Consider the following 22641-nt stretch of genomic DNA (forward strand, 5'->3'; position numbering starts at 1 on the left):
TGGTTGGAGTGACAACAAGAAGGCCAAAAGGGCTAGAGCAGAGCTAGGTAGTATGGGAGAAAATGAAATCAGAGAAATAGGTGCCACATCATGTAGGGCCTTCCTTGGAGGCCCTTTTGATCATTTTGATTTTTACTGTGTGATGGGAAGCTTTTGGAGGTTTTGAGCGGGCAATAATATGACCTGGCTTACATTTTAAAAGGTCACTCTGGCTGCCTTTATTTAACTAGCAGGGCAATAATGGAAGTACACAAACCAGCTAGGTGTCTATTGCAATAGTCTAGGTAATATATAATGACTTATAATAGGATGGTAGCGGTAGAAGAGGTGACAAGGAGCCTTTCACCCTGGCCTACTGGTTAGAAACCCCCTGGCCTGGCAGCTGGGAGTAACCTTTTCAGGGGCCTTCTGCACTCTTCCTTCAGGTGTCAGAACGAGGCAGAGTGTACATACCCCGTCCAATTCTTGGGTAACTTCAACACACTACCCCCCTTCAGAGGAAAGAACCTCCTGAACAGCTTAGCTACACCTCAGGCTTCTGAATCCCTTATTAAAAAATGGGAAAATGGGCTTCTCTGGTGGCGCAGTGGTTGAGAATCTCCCTGCCGATGCAGGGAACTCGGGTTCGGGCCCCGGTCCGGGAAGATCCCACATGCCGCTGGGCCCGTGAGCCATGGCCGCTGAGCCTGCGCGTCCGGAGACTGTGCTCCGCAACGGGAGAGGCCACAACAGCGAGGCCCGCGTACCGCAAAAAAAAAAAAAAAAAGGAAAATGGAGGTCTCGGGGGTAAATGGTTCTCGTGGGTATAGAAACCACTTAACAAGGTCAACCCCAAAGGAAATGGGGTTTTCAGAAAAAATCTTCTGGAGAGAACTGCTTGTTCTCAGTATAAAAAAACAGGGCAAAAATGGAGGTCGCCCAGGAGGTTGCCTGCCAGCCTGTTAGAAATAAAGCTGATTTCCACCACAATTCCGGGAGACGTCTAATTCGTATTTCTTTTCAGCATCAAAGTCAGCCGCCCGAAACACTGCGAAAACAACTTCTTTGCCTCCTCAGTGTTGCGCACGCGCCCCTCGCTCCGTTTTCCATTGGTCTTAAGCCCCGCCCCCTGTGCGTCCTTCGAGGAGGGTTGGGAGCGGAGAGCTCGCGCGACCGCTCTTCCCCCAGTCTTCTCCAGCACATCGTCGCAAACGGGGCCGGAAAGCGTGGCGGCGCAGGCGCAAGCGCAGAGAGCGGAGGCGGTGGTGGTGGCGGCCGCTGGCCAGTGTAAGATGGCGGCGGCGGTGGTGGCGGCAGTGGACGGGGCGGCTGGGCGTGGAAGAGTCGGAGCAGCCTCTGGCAGAAGGATGACCCAAGACAGGAAGCAGGCTGCTGAGCCTCGCCGGCTCCCGTGCTTGTAACTGCCCCAGCCGGACACCCCCCCCTTGACCTACCCGGTCCGTGTCTCGTTCCGGCTTGGCCTGCTCCCCTCTCCCCTGGCCCACTCCTCTTCAAGATAGGTTTGACTCCTTTCCCAAGCTCCCAGGGCTGAGGGCTTCTTCCCCTGACCTGAGTCACCGCCGGGAGGATTGGCTGCCTTTCCCTCAGGTCAGCCCCAGTGTTGACCTCAGGAGCCTGCCCCGCAATCTACAGGGACGTCTTGCCTCGTCGGGTGACCCATTTGTGTGCGCTTTTCTCCCCTTTAGATGGGGGGACGCGGCTTCCCCTGCGTTTCCCCGTCACCTCAGGACCACCGCGCAGTGTGCCCCCTCCCCCATCCCGAGTTCTCGGGCCCAGCACCTTGTACGGAAGGCCGAGGTCCAAGATTATCCCGCAGTCAGTTGTTGCTGTCTGTTCCTGTACCTTTTGTAATGTAATTCTCGTAGCCTGCTTCCCCTCACCCCTAAATCTTTCAGGACACCGTAGAACGGTCCCATTTGGTCCCTGTTAGTTGGAAAGCATCTGGTGGCTTGAGTTTCTGACTCATATGATTGTTGCTGGAGTCTCTGTAAACAAACCGGCATTAGCGCTATCACGTTCTCTCCGGGATTTCCCCCCTGCTCTGTGGCTTCTTGTTGAGAGGTTTGGTTAGGGGTTAGCGTTGAAAAGATTCAGGTTTTCCTTTTAAATGACTTATACGTTTTAGTGGAGCTGGGAGATTACTTGCCTGGTTCCTTTAATTTCTGTAACTGTAAGTTATTTGTTCAGTAGTCAGAATTAGATAAATTACGGTGGTTCTGAATAGTTCTGAGGAGGTCTAAAAAATACTAACACGTATTCATACATATTTTTTATTATGTTTAGTAGAAGAGACACCTTTGCCATTTAAACTTTAACTTTTCTCAGTCCTTCAGTGAATCTACAGACCTATTTTCTCAGGAGCTCAGCCTGGCCCTACTTCAGTGATAAAGGAGGAAAGGTGAGTAGGAGTTGAAGGCATTTAAATTCCTGAGTGCAAGACAGACCCTACCCTGGTGCTCAAGTGCTGACCACTAGTCATAAAATTCCTACCACAGTTTCCCAAAGAGTCGGGTATTGTTCTTGGCTTTGTTCCAGCTCTGGTTAAATTACTTTTACAAGTTTAATTGGCTCTGCGCCTCTTGACTTTCTGTCCTAAACTATTGCTGTATATCTTCACATGACTACAGTTAAGCCTAGAAGTGAATGTATCTCCCTCTTTCTTTATTCATTTGCCTTGTGTTTTGCCTTTGTGCGGATCGTGTTTCTTACACTGTTAAAAGCTGGGAACTAGTTTGCCTGAGTTCTGTTTAGCTTTTTGTCAAATCAAGTCTCTTTGCCTCTCAGGACTTTAGATTGTCATTTCTTGCTATGGAGAATATTTAGCTGCTTTTAACTAAAAACTAGTGAGTGATGAGTGGTGCTGCCTTTAGTTGGTGACTGTGTCCAATCCACCTCAGAATTCCAACTTTTCAGGACACAGTGATAAATTTTGGGTAAAAAAAAAGAAGTAGTGGTGCTCTTTTATATCTGGTCTGAAGAATTCTTGGTTAGCAGAGGAATCATCCTGTGCATTCAGCAGCATGGGCCAGTGCCACAGAGGGAGTTAGGACATACTTGTAAACGTAATTTTTGTAAGGGTGTTGGATTTCTGGTAGCAGAGAATAGTGCTGTGGTTGAGTTTCATAGGCTGTGACGGGAGAGCTGAGTGGCTCTGGAAGGTAGGCCTGGCTGATTCTTAATATCTTTATGATTTGTAGTAGGAAGAGTTTGAGTGTGACATTGGTGAGTTTTATTCCACACAGTGTTCTGATTAGAAATTGCTCATTATGAACTAGAATAAGATTATTATTGGCAGTATGTGTGTGTATCAATAAGATAAAAAGGGGAAAATACAGTCTTTAGAACTGGGTAGGTTTGGGTTTAAATACTGTACTAAGATTTATTAGCCATGTGACCTTGGGCAAGTTACTTAAACTTTTCTGAGTCTTAATTTCCACATCTGTAAAAGTGGGATAATACTGCTTATGTCCTAGTGTCATTGTCAGTATTATATGAGGAATATTATATAAAGGTCTTAAATTATGCCTAGCCCAAGATGGACACTAAAAAAAATACTTTCTCTTTTCTTTGCACATCATTGATATAGCTTTGAATAAGTTATACGTTAGTTTACACTTCTTTGCATTTTGCTTTTGAACACGTTTTTCTGGTTAATTTTTCAGATTCATTTTTTTAAAATTAATTGATTTTTATTTTTGGCTGCGTTGGGTCTTTGTCGCTGTGTGTGGGCTTTCTTTAGTTGTGGCGAGCGGGGGCTACTCTTTGTTGTGGTGCACGGGCTTCTCATTGCAGTGGCTTCTCTTGTTGCGGAGCATGGGCTCTAGGTGCGCTGGCTTCAGTAGTTGTGGCATGCGGGCTCTAGTGCACAGGCTCAGTAGTTGTGGCGCACGGGCTTAGCTGCTCCGCGGGATTTGGGATCTTCCCGGACCAGGGATCTTCTTAACCACTGCGCCACCAGGGAAGCCCTTCAGATTCATTTTTAATTGGTCAGCTTAGATGTGTTCTTTGTAGGTGCCCACCTAGGGTTGTATTCTGAACATGATTCAGTTTAGTCTGGTGGGAGTTCAAGACCAGAGGACAGGAATATTAGATGTTGATGTATGTATATTTCTAAATGCATTCTTAAATTAAACATCAATAAGTTTCCTTTGTTCTTTGCTCCTGCCTCTTGGTCTCTCTTTTAGCTCACCTAATCAGAGTTGACCTAAGTATTGTAATTCCTTTCCTTCCAGCTTCAGTGTTGTTCACCACCTCAGCTCCAGCTACCTCTTATGCCTTTTCCTTTTTGCCATAGAAGGAATACATTTTTTTTCCAAGCTGTTGGGCTCTGCAGTGGTCCTCATCAATAGCTAATCAAAGAACTAGACCATGAAAAGGTCTCCTTTCTTTCTGAAATAAATCTGGGCTAGGGAGTTAGGAATGCAGAGTATTTTATTTCATCTCCCCAGCTGGACCATCTTAATAATATGACAGCACAGATAAAAAGTTTTTAACCTCTTGTTGGTTTTTCTTTCACATCTTTTTGAGGGAGGTAAGGGCACATGAAAATTAAGAAAGTTGTTGATAATAACATTGCTATGAAAGCAACTGTGTTCATTTAGGCCAGTGATCAACTTAGAGTTGACCAACTTTCATTACCACCATCTAGGGTCTAAATTCTCTCTGTTCAAAGGTAAAGACTCTTGGGGTGGAGGGTAGTGAGGTGCATTTTATTGTTTGTGTTATTTATGAGGTCTAGAGTTCTGTGTTCAGCAGGGCGAGAGTGGGTGTGGGAGGAGAAAAGGCAGTATGTTGAAAGAGGCATAATTTTGACTGTTCCTTATTACTGTATGTGCTGGGTAAGAACCCACTCCCACCATCACCACTCCCAAGAAGGGCTTCACATTTTATGCTCCAGGTGACACCTGTGTATACAGTGAATCAATATTTTTAGTCTTTAGACCATAACTGTAAAATTCTTATATTTCTGAAGATATTTTATATTTCAGGGTGTTGCATAAGAATTGTTGCACCTTACTAAGAAGTATTTCCTACCGTGGCTGCAGTGGGAGGCTAGGTATGCTTATGACCTTAGTTCCCACCACCAACCTGACGGGGCATTTTATTCAGCAGCCTGTTAAATGTATAAGAATCAGCCTCAGTGCTATGATCCTAAGTTTTGACTAGGATCAACCTAAGACAGAAGCTTGTCTTCAGAGAAAGCTAAAAGAAATGTCTTTTTGTTGCCAGTTTAAAACAATACTGGCATTTCAAAAGCAAACGGACTCCAATAGAAGACGTTTTATAGAAGTATGCCCTGTTGTGGGAGACTGAGATCTTCAGAGTTTCATGGTCTAGGTCCTGTATTCTATCAGGTGAGTTACAGGCTTTAAAAATCATGAAGTGACGGGTTGACCTTTGTTTTCAGTAGATAGATTTATTTCTGGATTATTTCTACTGTAGAAAAGTTATTCTAAACATGTCTAGGAAGTGTCCAGATTATAAAAGACAGAGTTATCCAAACAGCTTTTTATTGCATCACATTGGTGTTAGTTTTTAAGATTGAATTAGTTTTTTTGTTTTAAAGCAGATTATCAGTGAGCCAAGGTAATCTGTTATTTACCCTCAGCCATTTGGAACCCAGGCAACTGAAAGAATTGAATCAGCAACAGTCATGGAAGTAGTGACTATGTATATCTTAGTTTCAGAGCCAAATGCTGGTGATTTTAGATTAGCTTTACAGTAATATTGAAAGCTTTTCATCTTTCATTTTTGTGAGTATATCCAAGAAACTTCATCACTGTTAAAATTGGTCAGAAAAAGGGGCTACCTGTTCTTGTTTACTGATTCAGTTATTCTTGGAGTGAGAAGAAAGTCCTTGAAAGGTCTTTAAAAATTAGAGTGTGATACATTTTATGAATTGGTCACTTCTTTATAGCAGTCTTTATCTCTACCTCTACAGGACGTAGTTTCTGGGCCAGAAGCCCAGTTTCTCAAGTACTGCCTTAACCCAAGGAATGTGTATGCCAAAGATAAACTAATGAATTAAGGCTGCCCTGAGTTTGCAAACAGGGCATGGTGAATGATTAATTTGACAAAGATGGCATCTTATTAATGAATCGTAGTGTGTCTAAATGGATTGGGTTATTGCAAAAATTTTCTTCATTGTATCTGAGAGGTTAGATATTTGCTCTTATCCTCTGAGGATACTATTTAAGGAGGTCTGGGCAAGTTCTAATGTGAAGCATCCATGCTTGCCTCACATCTTTTTTTTTTTTTTTTTTTTTGTTAGCCATCTTGAAAGCTATTATAGGATTTACCTCTAGTGGTAGCCAAGAGGCTATATTCCTCTGGTGCACTTTAAGCATTGCCACATTATCACGTATGTTTTTAACCTTACTTAGGACCCACATTATACTCTGTTCTCTAGTCTCGTGCAGATAGGAGGGCACTTCTTGATGTTTTTAGCCTCTCTTTCTTTATTGTTTTATCATAAGTGTACCCTTTCATCTCTGTAGTGTCCTTTCAGACAATTTAAGAAAAATTTGAAATGTGAATGGCAAAAACTGGTAATGGGGACTGGATTCTGATGTAGATATAAATCATTTCATAGTGGAAACACAATGAAATTTCCTAAGAAATGGGTTTTCCTTAAAATGATTTAAATTGAGATGAATGTGCTTAAATGTTATTATAAAACATTCCTTAGCTCTGTTGCTAGAGATAGCACTTAGTGCATTCCTAACATACTCTGAAATACTGTTAGTAGAATTAAAGCCAATAAACTATAAACACAGGGCATTTGGTGTTACCGACAGGGAGAGAAGGCATTCATCCAATGGAGGAACAGAGCTCCTTGTTTGTAGTATAGTTGATGTAGAAATTCTTACCTTCCTCATCATCATTTGTGATGATTGCTCTGAAGTTCTCATCTTGGCTATCTTCTGAACCTTAGAAAGGGAGAAGACTTAAAGAGACTTATGCTGTGGGCTCCTGTGTATATTGCTTTACCCCAGTTCATAGAACATGAATGTGCTCAAAAGAAGGTATTAACAGAGTTCTCTGAATTCTTTAAAAGGCCAGTGAGAGTAGGTAAGCAGATTTTATAGACTTGGAGCTGTGTGTTGATTTGTGTACAATGTTTGGAGGATCATTGTTGAGTGGTGAAGAAGCCCAGTCTTCTCTAGGAAATGCAGTCTGAAATCAGAGATGAGAAGCTAGAAAAATAATATAGATGCCTACCACGTACAGACAGCCAGTTGCAAATGTTGTGTTTAATCCTCTAAACCAGCTCCTTCAGGGTAATGATATTGTCCCATTTTACAAAAGAAGAAACAAACTCAAGGGTAGATGGTTGAAGTAGAATTCAAACTGAGGTCTGACGGACACCAAACCTCTTTTCTTTCCCTTATACCATATGCTGTCTTTAAAAACCAGGGCTAGGGCTTCCCTGGTGGCGCAGTGGTTGAGAGTCCGCCTGCCGATTCAGGGGACGCGGGTTCGTGCCCCGGTCTGGGAGGATCCCACATGCCGCGGAGCGGCTGGGCCCGTGAGCCATGGCCGCTGAGCCTGCGTGTCCAGAGCCTGTGCTCCGCAACGGGAGAGGCCACAACAGTGAGAGGATCGCGTACCGCCAAAAAAAAAAAAAAAAAACCAGGGCTCTTCAGTGCCAAGTGATGAAGCAAATTGAGCTGAAAGGTAGATCAGTACTTTTATTTTAATTAATTTATTGTTTATTTTTGGCTGTGTTGGGTGTTCGTTGCTGCGCATGGGCTTTCTCTAGTTGCGGCGAGCGGGGGCTACTCTTCGTTGCGGTGCACAGGCTTCTCATTGCAGTGGCTTCTCTTGTTGCAGAGCGTGGGCTTTAGGCACGCAGGCTTCAGTAGTTGTGGCATACGGGCTCAGTAGCTGTGGCGCACGGGCTTAGTTGCGGCATGTGGGATCTTCCCGGACCGGAGCTCAAACCCGTGTTCCCTGCATTGGCAGGCGGATTCTTAACCACTGTGCCACCAGGGAAGTCCATCAGTACTTCTTATAAAAGTGTATTTAAAGTATAAAAGGTCTGTCCAAATGACAGTATGAATGAAGACATTTTTGAATTGTTTAAACATGAGTCTCAGGTTATGATTAATTGGTAGCCTAATAAGTTTTTTATGGAAATAATTTTAATGGACTTAACTGAAGAGATAGCTGAATCCTTTTATTTTATGATACTTGAATAGGGAGAAAACCAGCATCCATTCCTGAGGTAATTCCATGGAAAAGCAGTTCTGAGTCTTACAGCCTTTTCTCAGTTTGCACCTTTCTGTACTCTGTAGCATTTGAAACAAGAACCATTCCCACTTTCTTGAAACCTTTTCCTCTCTTGACTTCCAAGTCATTTAAAACTGTTACTCTTTCAACTTCCCTGAGCATTTCTCTCCCTCTTTCTTTTTTTGAAGGATAGGTATTCCCCAAGATTTTTTTCCTTTCTTGAGTCCTTAATTTATTTTTGCTTTTTAGTGAGGTATAATTTACAAGGGATTTGATTTTGAAGCTTATCTGTACAAATAATTCTCAAGCCTGTATCTCTGGCCCTAATTTATTTCTCAGATTTCAGACATACATTGATTTTCCACTTACTTTCCTGACGTCAACTTGGATTTTAAACGTAATCAAAATCAAATTCCTCTCTTCCCCCACATGCCAGTCTCTCGTTTATGGCACTAGATTTCCTCTGTGCACCCAGACTCAAACTTGTCTTTTTTATTTTTTGAGCTTTGTTACTGCTTATTGAGCCAAATTCTATCATTCTGCCTCTACAGTGTTTCACACGTTGACCCCATTCTTTTAATTTCCTCTGCCATCAGCCTAAGACAGGATCTCATTGCTTCTTAACTTTGGCAACTGTACATTTCAGTCCATCTTATTATCCTTAACAAAATCTTCCTGCACACACACACACACACACACACACACACCCCTTCTACTATACTTCACACACACACACACCCCTTCTACTGTACTTCTTAACTAATGAACTGTACCCCAGCATCTAGCCAAGCCAGACTACCCATGTATTTTGTTGAACATAATCAGGTTTTTCATCTTCCATGTCTTTTCTCATGGTGGTCCTGATGGGATAGCTTCCTCAGTTCTACCCATTGAAATCCTCTCCTTCCTTCAAAGTCCAGTTTAAAAGCTAATTTCTCCATAGAAGCTTTTCCTTTCTCCCTGACTAAACATAATCCTTTACTCTGTTGAACTACGACAACATTCTGTTTATATTTTCTTTTTTTTTTTTTTTCCTTTTTTGGCTATGCCACTCGGCTTGCAGTATCTTAGCTCCCTGACTAGGGATTGAACCCGGGCCATGGGAGTGAAAGAGCTGAGTCCTAACCACTGGACTGCTAGGAGATTCCTTTTTTTTTTTAAGATGGTACTGACACTTGTGTCTCTTGTATCATAGTTGTATACCTGTTTTCCTAATTGCTTATTGGCTACAAAAGGTATTATGACTGCCTTATTTATATTTGTAGATCCTGTATTGCCTTGTACATTGTTGCATTACTAGCATGTCTCTGTACAAATGGGCCACTGGGTGGTGCCAGAGGCCTATAATTTAGAGAAAAAAGGGAGGCTGGAGCTGCTATACAGTTGGGCTACCCAGTGCTGTTACATCTTCTGCAAGATAGGAATAGAGATTAATTTCCCTGATCCAGAAACGTTTATAGTTTCTGCTCCTCTGTCCCGTTTACCAGAGGAGACAGTGTAGTATATTTAACTCCTCCGAGTACTTTAATAGAGAGTAGCCTAGAACTAAAGGCCTGCCCCCCTGTAAACATGTTTATACAGTATGAGTTTCAACTTCCTTGGGGTCATCCTTTGAATTCAGTGTCTGAAGTTCTCTGATTAATAAACACTGTACTATTAGATTGGGGCTGGCAGCAGGAGTTGGGAAAGTTGGCTTGGAGAAGTGTTTATTGTGAAGTAGAAAAACAGTAAGGTAAGGAGAATGAATTTAAATTGAGCCATTTCAGCTTAAAAGCAAAAACTGGGGATGGAGAAAATAGGACTGGTTGATTCCAGATGGACTGTGGGACCTAAGACTGAAAAGCAAATTTGTACTTTGGATGGAGATCAACCCTGAACAGCTGTTCAGTCATGAGTGGTGTGGGACATCTGTCCTCCCAAGAGGAACCAGGGATTGTGTGGCTCTCAGATATGTCTTACTAATAATTGAAGTAGTTTCTACCATCACCTTTCACTTTAAGAGGAAATTCTGAAACCTTGTCTCATTTAAACATGGGTGTCTGTGTAAGAGAGTTGGGCACTTCAGTTGCAGAATGAGACATGCCAAACGAGGCAGCTGGACTGACCCAGCTGGACTGACCCAAGAGAATGCTGAGATTATGTAACTCAAGGGAACTCACTGAGCATGAGTTCAGGTCTTAGTAAAGGGATCAAGGACAGAAATATTATTTACAAGTTGATGTTTCCATTGAACCTGAGGTAAGGTAGAGTTATCAGACCAGTTTCCATAGACCCTAGAGTCCAAAGGAGTTAAAGTGAACTTGAGAGAAATTTAAAAAATAAAAATAAAAAGCGTATGTATACAAATTAATAGTACAACCGTTAAAACTACTTTGGACTACTTTAAGCTTCTGATATTCTTAGTTGTCACCTAGACAGTAGGGTTGAAGACTTTTTATGAGTTCAGGATTCATCTTGCCTTTAATGTGGTTCTGATAAGGCAGCTTTGTTTGCAGCAAAAATTCTTCCACATTTTAATTTTCAAGCAAGAAGACCAGACATTTTGCTCTCTTTTATTGTGGCCTATTGACCAGTGTTAGCTAACTTCTATTAATAGTCACAGGCTTGAGAATCTAGTATTTTTAATTGTTGGGTTGTATCTGTCATTTAACACTGTGCATGATTCTTTCCCCCCCTCCCCCCACTCTCTCATTCTCTTTTCTGGCCAGATTGATTGATTGATTGATAATTTACATACAGTAAAATTTACCTTTTGTTTCACTGACCCATTCTTTGGATTCTAACAAATGCATAGTCATGTAACACCACCGTGATGGAGGCATAGAACATTTTAATCATTCCAGCAGATTTTCTCATGACTGTTTGTAGTTAGTTCCTTTCCCCCAAATCCCAGAAATGACTGATTTGCTCTCTGTCCCTATAGTTTATCTTTTCTGGAACGTTCTACAAATGGAGTCATGTTATGTAGCTGTTAGAGTCTTGCTTCTTTCACTTAGCATAACACATTTGAGATCCATTCATGTTGCTGTATATGTCAGTAGTTCATTGTGTGATGGACCACAATTTTTATCCATGACCTGGCTGAAAACCACGTGCTTTTAGTTTTTGATGCATCTAAGTAAAGCCACTAAAACACTTACATTTAGATTTTTAGGTGGATATGTAGTTTCATTTTTCTTGAGTACATACCTGGGTAGGATTCCTGGGTTGTATGGTAAGTGTATGTTTAACTTTATTTAAAAAAAACTGCCGAACGGTTTTCCAAAGTGACTACGTACCATTTTACCTTTCTCTGAGCAGTGTGTGAGACATTAGTTGCTCTACTCCTTGTAAGCACTTGATAAAGTAAACTTTCATTATTATTATTTAAAAATTTTTAACTTCTAATAGGTGTGTAGAGAATTCTCATTGTGGTTTTAATTTGTATTTTCCTAATGACTAATGTTGATCATCTTTTTCAAGTGATTGTTATTTAGTTGTGAGAGAAATTAAATATATTCCGATTGCTGTCAAATACGTCTTTTTTTTTTTGCGGTACGCGGGCCTCTCACTGTTGTGGCCTCTCCCGTTGCGGAGCACAGGCTCCGGACGCGCAGGCTCAGCGGCCATGGCTCACGGGCCCAGCCGCTCCGCGGCGTGTGGGATCTTCCCGGACCAGGGCATGAACCCGTGTTCCCTGCATCGGCAGGCGGACTCTTCAACCACTGCGCCACCAGGGAAGCCCTCAAATATGTCTTTTGCAGATATTTTCCTCTAGTTCATTGCTTGTCTTTTCGTTTTTTTATGTGTCTCTTGAAGACTAGATTTTTAATTTTGATATGTCCAGTTAATTAATTGTTTCTTTCATGGTTTGTGCTTTTTTGCATTCTATCTTAAGAAATATTTTCCTAGGGGACTTTCCTGGCGATCCAGTGGTTAAGACTGTACTTCCAATGCAGGGGGCGCGTGTTCGTTTCCTGGTCAGGAGACTTAAGCTCCCACATTCCTCACGGTGTGGCCAAAAAAAAAGAAATATTTGCCTAACCTGATGTCACAAAGATTATCTATTTTGTTTTTCTTCTGGAAGTTGTATTATTTTAGCTTTTACATTTAGGTCTATGATCCATTTTGAATTAGTTACTTTTTGTATATTGTACAATGTCCAAGTTGAGTTTCTTTTTTTTAAATTTGGATGTCCTGTTGTTCTAGTATACCCGGTTTCTTGTATAAATCTTTCATCAATATTAGGATAAGAAAGCAGCCCCATTGGTTTTAAACAAGAGATGTTTGGTGCCTCTTCCACAAAGTACTCTTACATCCTGTTTTAACTCCCCCTCTGCTTGATTTTTAGTTAATATTTTGTCATGTATTTGGTTTAAAATTTAAGGCCTTTTTCTTATTAAGACAGGAGGAATCTAGGTCACTGGAATTTCTTAGGTAGAAATTAAAATGACACCTGGGTCTTTTTTCCCCATCCTCCAATAGTTTACTCTTTAACCTTCACTTTGGCAGGGGTTATGGTTATTTTTAGAGTACAGGCAGTAGAGCTAATCTAATTAAACTCCCCCAGCTACCTGGGGCAGTGAGCTCATCAGCTCTTCCAAGCTCAGATTGGTTTGCTCTGGACTGGATTTTACATGGAAATTGATCAAGGTAAAAACAGTGGATTTGTTGGGAATGGAGTGCATTAAAGAGTGAAGAAGGTAATTTAAGTTTGGGATCAGATATGGTCCCTACCTCAGATTTATAAGGTTGTATTCTTTGGTGATGGAAGAAATTCTAGAGTGACTCCTGTACTTAAGACCTAGGGCACAGTCATAGCACCTTAGCCTGCTTTAATTTGGGCACTTACTCTAATTTCTACCCCAGAATTGAGATGGTTTTAAGTTTCTTCATTTTGACAGACATTTATATGATAACAACTCATCCCCAAAGTAATTGTATTTTATCAGTGTCATCGAAGTTTCTTGGCTTCTTAGAGACGTGATCCCCCAAAATGGGAATGTATGTACTCCAAGGGATATGGAAGATGATCCAGTGCTGTATAGGGAGGGAATGTTGAAATTTTAAGTTTTTTCTAGAAAAATCAAGCTTAATATTTAATGTGAATTGATTAAATGTGGGTTCATGCTCAGAGTTTTCACTGATAGAAGTTCATAATCAGTTTTGAGATCACTGCTCTAAGAGTGTCCTTCTGCAGAAGTTTTAACATATAATTTTGTTTAACTGTACCATCTCTGGAATTACTAATACTGTTTTACAAAAGAAGAAAATGAAGCCCAGAGAAGATTAAGCAGCACATCCAAGGTCACATCACAAAGTTTGTTAATAACTTAGGTAGTACTAGAACCCTGGACTTCCAATTTTCAGCCTAGGACTACTTATACTAAACTCTGTGGCCCCTAAAATGTGACTTTTAGAAGCTCTCTGCCTATCAGCTTGGTGATTAAACAGAGTTGACATAAGCATTCATAGGTTTTGTTCTGTTTCTGAATTTAGGAATAAATTCTGTGAACTTTTTTCCTCAAAGAAAAGATCGCTTCTTGCAAGAACCTTAAACCAGTGTCCCAGAAGATGAGCTTTACAACCTCTGGGTATAGGTTCAACCTCATGGCTCTCCTTTTCTGAGAAGTGGTTCTCAGAGCTAGGTAAGCATTAGGCATTTGGCACCTCCTGCCTAGCAAATGTGTTTTCTAGAGCCACTATGAGTCTAAAGTTCAGGCAGTCTGGGCTTCTGTAGAAGTTGATGAGATTCAGTTTTGAGAAAGGGTCTCTGGAGCTGCTCAATACTTCTCTAGGAGTGGATAACAGTGAGATGGGAAGTATGGTGTGGTTGACAGTCTTGATTCTGGAGGTGAGAAGGCATCAGTTCTCTTCTCAGTTGACCATAAGGTATGCCTATGACCTTAGTTTTAAATCTTAAAGTAGTACAGTTGTTTTCCCTGCTTCATAGAACTTTTGCAATTAATGTAATTAATTTAAACCCTAGGTGAGGAAGAAGATATTGCTGAGCTACTGAAGAATATAAACAGGGACTACTGAGAGGAAAAAAACAAGTGTTGTGTGAGCAGTGCTGTACAAAAATACATCATTGAAGTAGGAGGAGGAAAACAGCCTGCTCTGCAAACAGCTCTTCACTGTTTTTCTTTATGTGGCTTCACAAATCTGTTTTTTGTTGGCATTGTCTTTCATCATCACCCTTCCAGGTGTCCCTCCCTCAAATTCAGCCTCAGTCCTGCTCTTGCATTATTTCTACTCCCCCACCCTGGCCTAATGTGAGCAAGCTTTGGGCAGCTGTCTCTTGGCAGAGGACACTTTAAAAAAATTTTTTGAAGCAACTTGGATTTTTGTAGAGGAGAGAAGCGGGTAAAGATAAGGATGGGGCTGCTTCTGGGATAATTGTTATGGGAATGAAAGGACTGTTGAAAGATTAGAGGCCAGTGCGCCTGGGTACAAGGACTGGAGTCATAATCATACTTTGTCTTTTCAGTGCCTTTTGTCCAAGGCACTGAAAGGGCTTAACAAAATTCTGGTCTGAATAATATTATTCTTTGCTCTTTGGACTTTGCTTGAGGTGGGAGTGAGGCCCTGAAAAAATAATGACTGTATTATAGTGGTATAAAAGGAATAAAGCTAGGTACCCCAACTCCTAGTTAGGGCTTTGCTAAACAGACAAACCTGGTGAAAGTTGGTGGAACTAGGTGAAATAGTGCTTGCCATTTTATGAAATGGACTGAGATGGTTTTAATGGAAATGTTACACTTTCTTTTCCAGCTTTGCACTTGACTGACTTACTAGTCATAAAAGGGAAGAAAAAACCTTTTAGGTTCTTTTTTAGGGGTAGGATACTCCTGAGTTCTAATTTGACTCTGCTTCTTATAATCCTTAGTTAATATCTGTGCCTGTATGTTTGAAGCTAGGCATCTGAATGACCATAAAGCTCAGGCTGTTATCCCAAGAGCTCAGTTTCTTCTATCTCTGCTGTTCTGTGTGTGAAATGATATTCAGAGTCTGACCTTCCTCTTCATGTTGTGAAGGCAAGTGTTTCATAGAGTTTGTGGATACATACGATGATTATTTACAACAGAAAGTTTTTGCCTTAGAGGGTAGTGCTGAAGCTAGCTTTTTGAATTAAGACTCTGCTTGCTTGCAATACATGTCACTTGATATAGACCTGCTGTTCCAGGATTTATTTCAGTTCCTTCTTTCCCATCTGAAAAATCACTGCCAATTACTCAGTGAGAAGAAATGGCAGTTAGCCTCCCAAAGATATGTCTCTTTATGGAATTTAGACATGGGGGGATAATATCTGGCATAATTTTCAGCAGCTGAGAAGCCCTGCTGAGAACACACACAAAAATCAATTTTGTAAAAATGACAAAGGCTGTACATTGTTAAATCTCCTGGTGCCTTTTATCATCTTTCCCAGATTGTTTCCTAATTGTTTCATTTTCTTACTCTTCTCTATCCAGGCTGGCTGCAGTAAACATCATTCAAGATGTCCAGCAAAGGGAGCAGCACAGATGGCAAAACAGACTTAGCTAATGGTAAGGGGCCATAATGAAGGTGAAGCTATTTTTGCTATCGACTGAGGTTCTCCTCCTCCCGCAAAGAGAGTGGAGACTTGGATTTTAGCGGAGGGAAGGAAATCTTTCCTAAGAATGAACTCTTGGAGGGAGACGCAAGAGGGAAGAGATACGGGAACATACGTATATGTATAACTGATTCACTTTGTTATAAAGCAGAAACTAACACACTATTGTAAAGCAATTATACTCCAATAAAGATGTAAAAAAAAAAAAAAAAAGAATGAACTCTTCCTGTGTTGTTTTGAGTGTAGGAAACTACACAGGAAACACCTTGGACTACCTGGTACTTTTGCTCCTTCAGCTTTTATCTGATTGTTTTCAGAAGATCAATAATAGAGTTGTCCCTCTAAGAGGTCAAGTGGTTTGGAATTTTGTAAGGGTGGACAAAACCTAGGAGATGCTGTTAATAAAGGAGAAAAAGAAGATCCAATTGGTGGTGGAACCAAGGGAGTTGTTGGGAAGGCAAGGCTCCCCAGTTATAAGGAGAGGTCTCTTTTCACAGTAGATCATAGTTCAGTAGAGATAATTAGATAAGAGATGAAGTTATAAATAGCTGCAGTTGGGGCTTTTTTCTTTCTTTTTCTTTTCTTCTCTTTCTTCCTTTTTTTCCTTTCCTTCCTTCCTTTCTTTCTTTCCCTCCCTCCTTCCCTCCCTTCCTCCTTCCCTCCCTCCCTCCCTGCTTCCTTTCCTTCCTTCCACCAGTGCTACCAAGTATTAAATCACTGGGTCTACTGCAGATTTGAAGGCAGAATATCATGATTCTGGTAGAGTATAGCTACTACCTGGGTTATTTGACCAGTGCATCCACTCTGAGCCAACTTCCAAACTAGAGAAGGTCCTTCAAATGGATATAGTTGGGCAGTATAGTGTTCAGCATTCCTCAGCACCTTGTAGTTTTAAGATTATCGTCTAAATTCTAGTTGACGTGTTTGGTAGAGCAATGAAGTGAGTAAGGGAAAGGGAGATTTTCAGCATGATGTTTTATTGCCCCTTTGTTCTTTTCTTACCACTGGTGTTCATTTATCTTCTCTAAAGGAGAGTGATTCAGATTTTTCACTAGGCTTAGTCAAAAGGCACAGGATTCTAGAGGGGTTGGAGGTATACAATTGATTTGGAGTTTGGCCATTAGCTAGATCAGGGATTGGCAAATTATGGCCTGCAGGCTAAATCCACAGGCCTGCAGGCTGCTGTTTTTGTAGTTTACTGGAACTCAGTCATGCTGCATTTATTTACATAGTATTTATGGTTACTTTTGTGCTACAGCAGTGGAGTTGAGTAGTTGTGCCATACATCCATATGGTCCAAAGTTTAGAAGCCTAAACTTTTTATTATCTGGCCCTTTACAGAAAAAATTTGCCAACCCCTAGCTATTATCTTGGTCATTGACTGTTAGTGTCCTCTTGCTGAGCTTGCGATATGCTCTGGCCCTTATCTTAATGTGGTAGGGCCCCCAAAGTCATCTTAATTTTAACAATAAATGCTAGGAGTTTTGATGTTTCATTTTTTTTTCTTCTTCACAGAAGTGATGGGTGTGATATTTTATCCCTTCTCACCACTCCCAATCTCAAACTCAATTTCATTTCAAAAACCACAATTATTAATCTTTCTCAGCATATACAGCAGCCTCAGCAAATGTAGTTCCTGGGAGCAAATTGCTGCACTTTTCCCCTTTTTCTTCCAGTTCCTAGTCGTTTTCACACTGTGCTCTTAGTTGAGGTGCTATTTGAAAAGAGCTGTTTGTGTGTGTCTCCCAACCTTCTGTCACTACTTGAACCAAAAAGTGTGTGTATTGTTTATCTGTTTTCTTTATTGGGCTTTGCCTAAGAGTTCATTGAAAAGAGGTTCCATTGCTTCAAAGATCTTCAGAAATTATTGCTCTAATCCAGATGACTAAGCAAGAAGATATTCCCATTTTGAATCCTTAAACATCAATGTGGTATTGGAGTTGAATAGCTTATACCAGTCACACATAGCTGGTCAGCCTTTCCTACCTAATAGCCTTTACTTCTGGCAAGATAAAATTTATTGTCATCTGAGGAAAGGAGGCCATGAGCAGGTTTAAAATCCTCATTCACCCCCTTCCTTTCTTTACATCTTGACCTTAGTTTGGAAGTTGTGGTCCTTTTGGCCCTAGATAATTGCCAAAGTGCTCACTAGAATATGATTTGGCTGTTAGATAGGAGAATTCAGTATCTAATTTTGGGGATTATATTGCTCAAAGTGACCCAGTTATTTTATAACTACCAATATGGCACACCTAGAATATGAACTTTTCTTTTCAGGTCCTGCTGTAGTAGCCCTGCTTTTTATCAATTTTATTTATGCTTCCTGATAAAACTTTGTCTCACTAGAATTCCTATATCTAAAACTAGTAATACGATTATTAAATTAATGGAAGTAAGGCAGAATACATTTATCAGCAAAAAAGAGAGCAAGAAGCCACTCAAATGGTCACAATTTCCACTTGTCCCTTGCACTTCCTTCTGGATCCTTGGGGGAAGAAACTGTAGGGTTTAAGAGGTGGGAGGTAGTGGTGCTTTCTCGAAGTGGTAAATAGTCCAACTCTTGCTGGGGATGGCTGTTCTTTTTTAATTTATTTATTTTTATTTATGGCTGCGTTGGGTATTTGTTGCTGCGTGCGGGCTTTTCTCCAGGTGTGGCGAGCGGGGGCTGCTGTTCGTTGCGGCACACGGGCTTCTCATTGGGTGGCTTCTCTTGTTGCGGAGCATGGGCTCTAGGCGCACGGGCTTCAGTAGTTGCAGTGTGCGGGCTTGGTAGTTGTGGCTTGCGGGCTCTGGAGCGCAGGCTCAGTAGTTGCGGCACAAGGGCTTAGTTGCTACGCGGCATGTGGGATCTTCCTGGACCAGGGCTTGAACCCGTGTCCCCTGCATTCGCAAGCGGATTCTTAACCCCTGTGCCACCAGGGAAGCTCAGGGATGGCTGTTCTTTTTTCTTACGTTCAGCTTAATTATGTGCTATAACTAATGGATGCCCATCTAGCAAAATAGAGCCTAAGGTAGTTGTATCAGGCATACTTTTATAAAATCTGCCAGTGCTTTGCTTCTTGAGAATTTATTATAATCTTTGATTGTCCTGCAGTTCTTTATTTGTGTGTGACTTTGGTTTTAATCTTTTCAAGATTCCCTCTCAGAAGGTACTGTTTATAAGCATATGTAATGAAAACATTTTGACCAAAGTTGGTTTCTGGGTCTTTTGGTGTGATGATTTTTTAGACTAAGGAGTGGGAATCCTTCTGGTCACTATCTTACTTCCTTATTTTTCCCCCTCACCTACCCATTCCTCACTAACATGCAGGAAGCCTGTCTAGCAGTCCAGAGGAGATGTCTGGTGCTGAGGAGGGGAGGGAGACATCCTCAGGCATTGAAGTGGAGGCCTCAGACCTGAGCTTGAGCTTGACCGGGGATGATGGTGGCCCCAACCGCACCAGCACAGAAAGTCGAGGCACAGATACAGAGAGCTCAGGTGAAGACAAGGACTCTGACAGCATGGAGGACACTGGCCATTACTCCATCAATGATGAAAACCAAGTCCATGACCGCTCAGAGGAAGAAGAGGATGAAGAAGAGGAGGAAGAAGAGCATCCTCGTCGTCGTGTACAGCGCAAGCGGGCAAACCGTGACCAGGACTCATCAGATGATGAGCGGGCCCTGGAGGACTGGGTGTCCTCGGAGACCTCAGTCCTGCCCCGACCTCGCTGGCAAGCCCTTCCTGCCCTTCGGGAGCGGGAGCTGGGTTCAAGTGCCCGCTTTGTGTATGAGGCTTGTGGGGCAAGAGTCTTTGTGCAGCGTTTCCGCCTGCAGCATGGGCTTGAGGGCCATACTGGTTGTGTTAATACCCTGCACTTTAACCAGCGCGGCACCTGGCTGGCCAGTGGCAGCGATGACCTGAAAGTGGTGGTTTGGGACTGGGTACGGCGACAGCCAGTATTGGACTTTGAGAGCGGCCACAAAAGCAATGTCTTCCAGGTGAGGCGAGGGAGCAGATTGGCAACTGAGAAAATCAGGCACGAGTTAGACAAACCTGAGCTGCTGCCTGGAGTAGGAGTGATAGTGAGTTGTGGTAGGAATTAGATATCAGGACTCGGTCCTTCCTTGGCTCCCATAATGACTTAGAGGAGTTAAATACACTGAAAGACTCATGGCACCCTTTTGTTTCCTTGAGCACAGAGACTGTTAGAAGCCTCATTATAATAGAAAGGGTGCTTGGAAATCATCAGGAAGGCACTAAGCGCCATGCTAGGAGGCGTTATAATACAAGAGCAGAGGCTCTTGAACCAATCTAGTTGAGTTTAAATCTTGGTCCAACCCCTTAACTAGCTATGTGATCTTGGGCAAGTTTATTTAACCTCTGTCTTCAGTTTATTTACCTATAGTATAGGGCTAATAACATACAGGATTATGAAGATTAAATAACAGTAGAAGCTAAGCAGTTAGAACCGTGCCTGGTACTTAATAAACGTTTGATAAATATTGTTAATATTGTATTCTCTGGAAGTTTTACTTGCCAGCCCCATCCATCATATGGTACTAGCCATTTATCCCTAAGCATGTTCTCTTTCCTTCCCCAATATCCCCTCTAGTTTCCTTTTTCTTTGTAGCAAGTTTATGTTTACTTCCTGAGTCAAGGAAGATTTTCTCCTTTTTCCCTTACCTTTCTTTCTTACTGGGTATAGTCCTAGTTCACCTGAGCACTCATACCAGTTCAGCCTTCTAGAAGCAACAGAAATCCTCTCATATCAGAAATTTTTTCTTTTCCTCTCCTTTAACCCTTGGAAGAAATTGGACTTGAGCCAACTGTATAAGAGCAGGAGGTCTAAGTTTCCAGCTGTTGTGTAGCAAAAGTGGATGATTTGGGGTTGTCATCATGTTTTTCCCTCTCAAATTCACCTCTTCAATTTCTCTTGTCCCTTTTTTTTATTCTTAACATCCCAGGCCAAGTTCCTTCCTAACAGTGGTGATTCCACCCTGGCCATGTGTGCCCGTGATGGGCAGGTTCGGGTAGCAGAGTTGTCTGCTACACAGTGCTGCAAGAATACAAAGCGTGTGGCCCAGCACAAGGGAGCATCCCACAAGGTAAGTAAGCCCTTGCCCCAAAGGTTGTGCAGTTCAACTCCTCTGTGGATCTCAGCCAAAGCCCTCCAGTATCTCTGTCCACTGTGTCCCCTTTGTTGTGGTCACCTCCATCACTTCTTTCAGTCCTAGGATTTGTAGGTAAGATGGGAGAAAAAGCAGCCACACTAAACTTCTCAGAAGGCAGGTATTTGAGAGGTCTCTAGATCTTGCACATGGAACATTCACCTGATAATACTTAACTCCTAAGCTGAGCCATGGTTGGTTTGGAGATCCTTGAGGTCTCCTGTGCCTTCCCAACCTTTAAAATTTACTCCTATTGTATTTAGAACATTTTAACAGCTCTAAGGTGCTAGCTGTTGGCTTCTCATATGTGAGAGCTCCAGCTTTTCTGCTCACAACTCTCAGTGCATAAACAGTACTATTTCTGGAAGCCCTATTTAGAGCTGGGAATATAGGCCAAATAATCATGATGGCAGCCCGTGAGGAGCCAAGAGCTGCCTAGTCTCAGAGTAGGCACTGTTTTCTTCCATGCCGTGGAAGGAGGATGGTCCTCTTTTTTTTTTTTTTTTTACAAACCCTAAGCAAATATGTAGGTGGACCTGGAGTATGCTTTCCTCCCCCATGGCTCAAGAAATATGAAAATTACCTATTTCTTTGATTCTTAAGACTACCCCCAACCCACTAGATAACTAACTTTTAGAACTAAGCTGTAGGGAATGAAACTTGGGTGCCATTTCTCTCCCCACCTGAGAGTGTGGAATTGATTTTGAGGATGAGCCCTAATGGCGGTGTTTTCCTTTGGTATCACTGTTCAGATCCCTTGGAGACTTAATTAAAATAGCAAATCACCTGTCCTTTTGACTTGTATAGAATAAACAAGCTGTGAATAATTCACACAGAGCAAGAGAGAATGGGCTTATTAAATTATCTTCTTTCCTGGGATTTTACAACAAAAAAGGCAGATGTTTCTCTTGCTGAGACATTTTAAATGCAGCCCTTTGTAAAGATAAAGGAATGAGTTAGACAACCTCTAATTTTAATCTTTAGAAACCTCATGCTTTCCCTTTTTTCTCCTTCAGTTGGCCCTGGAACCAGACTCTCCCTGTACGTTCCTATCTGCAGGTGAAGATGCAGTTGTCTTCACCATTGACCTCAGACAAGACCGGCCAGCTTCGTAAGTATAGCAATAGTATTTTTACAGAACTGGATTTCTTGGCTTTGAAAATATTGCATGTGTCCTAGGTAATGCTCAACTCTCTGGTCCATCAGAATGGTTCCTTTGTATTTATGATAAGAAACAGTTGAGTTTAGGGCAATTCCTTATTTCTTTGTTGTTGTCTCTTTCTCAGCAGTAAAATACTATTCGCCTGTCTTCATTTCTAAAGCAGGGTTCAGTTATCTTATTATATGTGGGCTTTAATAACTGGATGATCTTCCACTCTCCATTCACTTGGGTGCCACTCAGCTTCCCCACAAGAAGCATGTTCCTAGCAACTTAGAGATATGCTCCTATGTAGTTTTCACTTCAATTTTGTGTAGAAATGTAAAAATTAAATGATAATTCTTGAACAAAAATATTGGTAGTTGTAGTAGAACTCTATCATATCACAGCTCATTTTTACTTGAATCAGAGATTCATAGGTAAATTATATCCCCTTTTAGCTATGTGATATCATAGAAAGAGCATAGCATCTTATTTGGATCCAGGCAGACCTAGATCAAATCTCAACTTGGGCACTACTGGTAAT

General features: G+C 41.7%; 1 protein-coding gene across 8 annotated transcripts in view; it reads left to right on the plus strand.

The window, feature by feature from the left end:
* The first annotated feature begins 1155 nt into the window (after nucleotides 1-1155).
* Nucleotides 1156-22641, plus strand: part of DCAF8 (DDB1 and CUL4 associated factor 8) — a 44288-nt gene continuing 22802 nt past the window's right edge. Inside the window, exons 1-7 of one of the 8 annotated variants that reach the window (XM_060297576.2) lie at nucleotides 1156-1266; nucleotides 2326-2398; nucleotides 13711-13859; nucleotides 15684-15758; nucleotides 19116-19786; nucleotides 20753-20893; nucleotides 21973-22067. In XM_060297576.2, coding sequence (XP_060153559.1) covers nucleotides 15710-15758; nucleotides 19116-19786; nucleotides 20753-20893; nucleotides 21973-22067 — 956 coding nt within the window. In that variant the 5' untranslated portion in view covers nucleotides 1156-1266; nucleotides 2326-2398; nucleotides 13711-13859; nucleotides 15684-15709. The other 7 variants (XM_060297570.1, XM_060297572.1, XM_030842041.3 and 4 more) reach the window with 7 other exon arrangements.

Source organism: Globicephala melas, chromosome 1, assembly GCF_963455315.2.
Source record: "Globicephala melas chromosome 1, mGloMel1.2, whole genome shotgun sequence".
Classification (NCBI taxonomy): Eukaryota; Metazoa; Chordata; class Mammalia; order Artiodactyla; family Delphinidae; genus Globicephala; species Globicephala melas.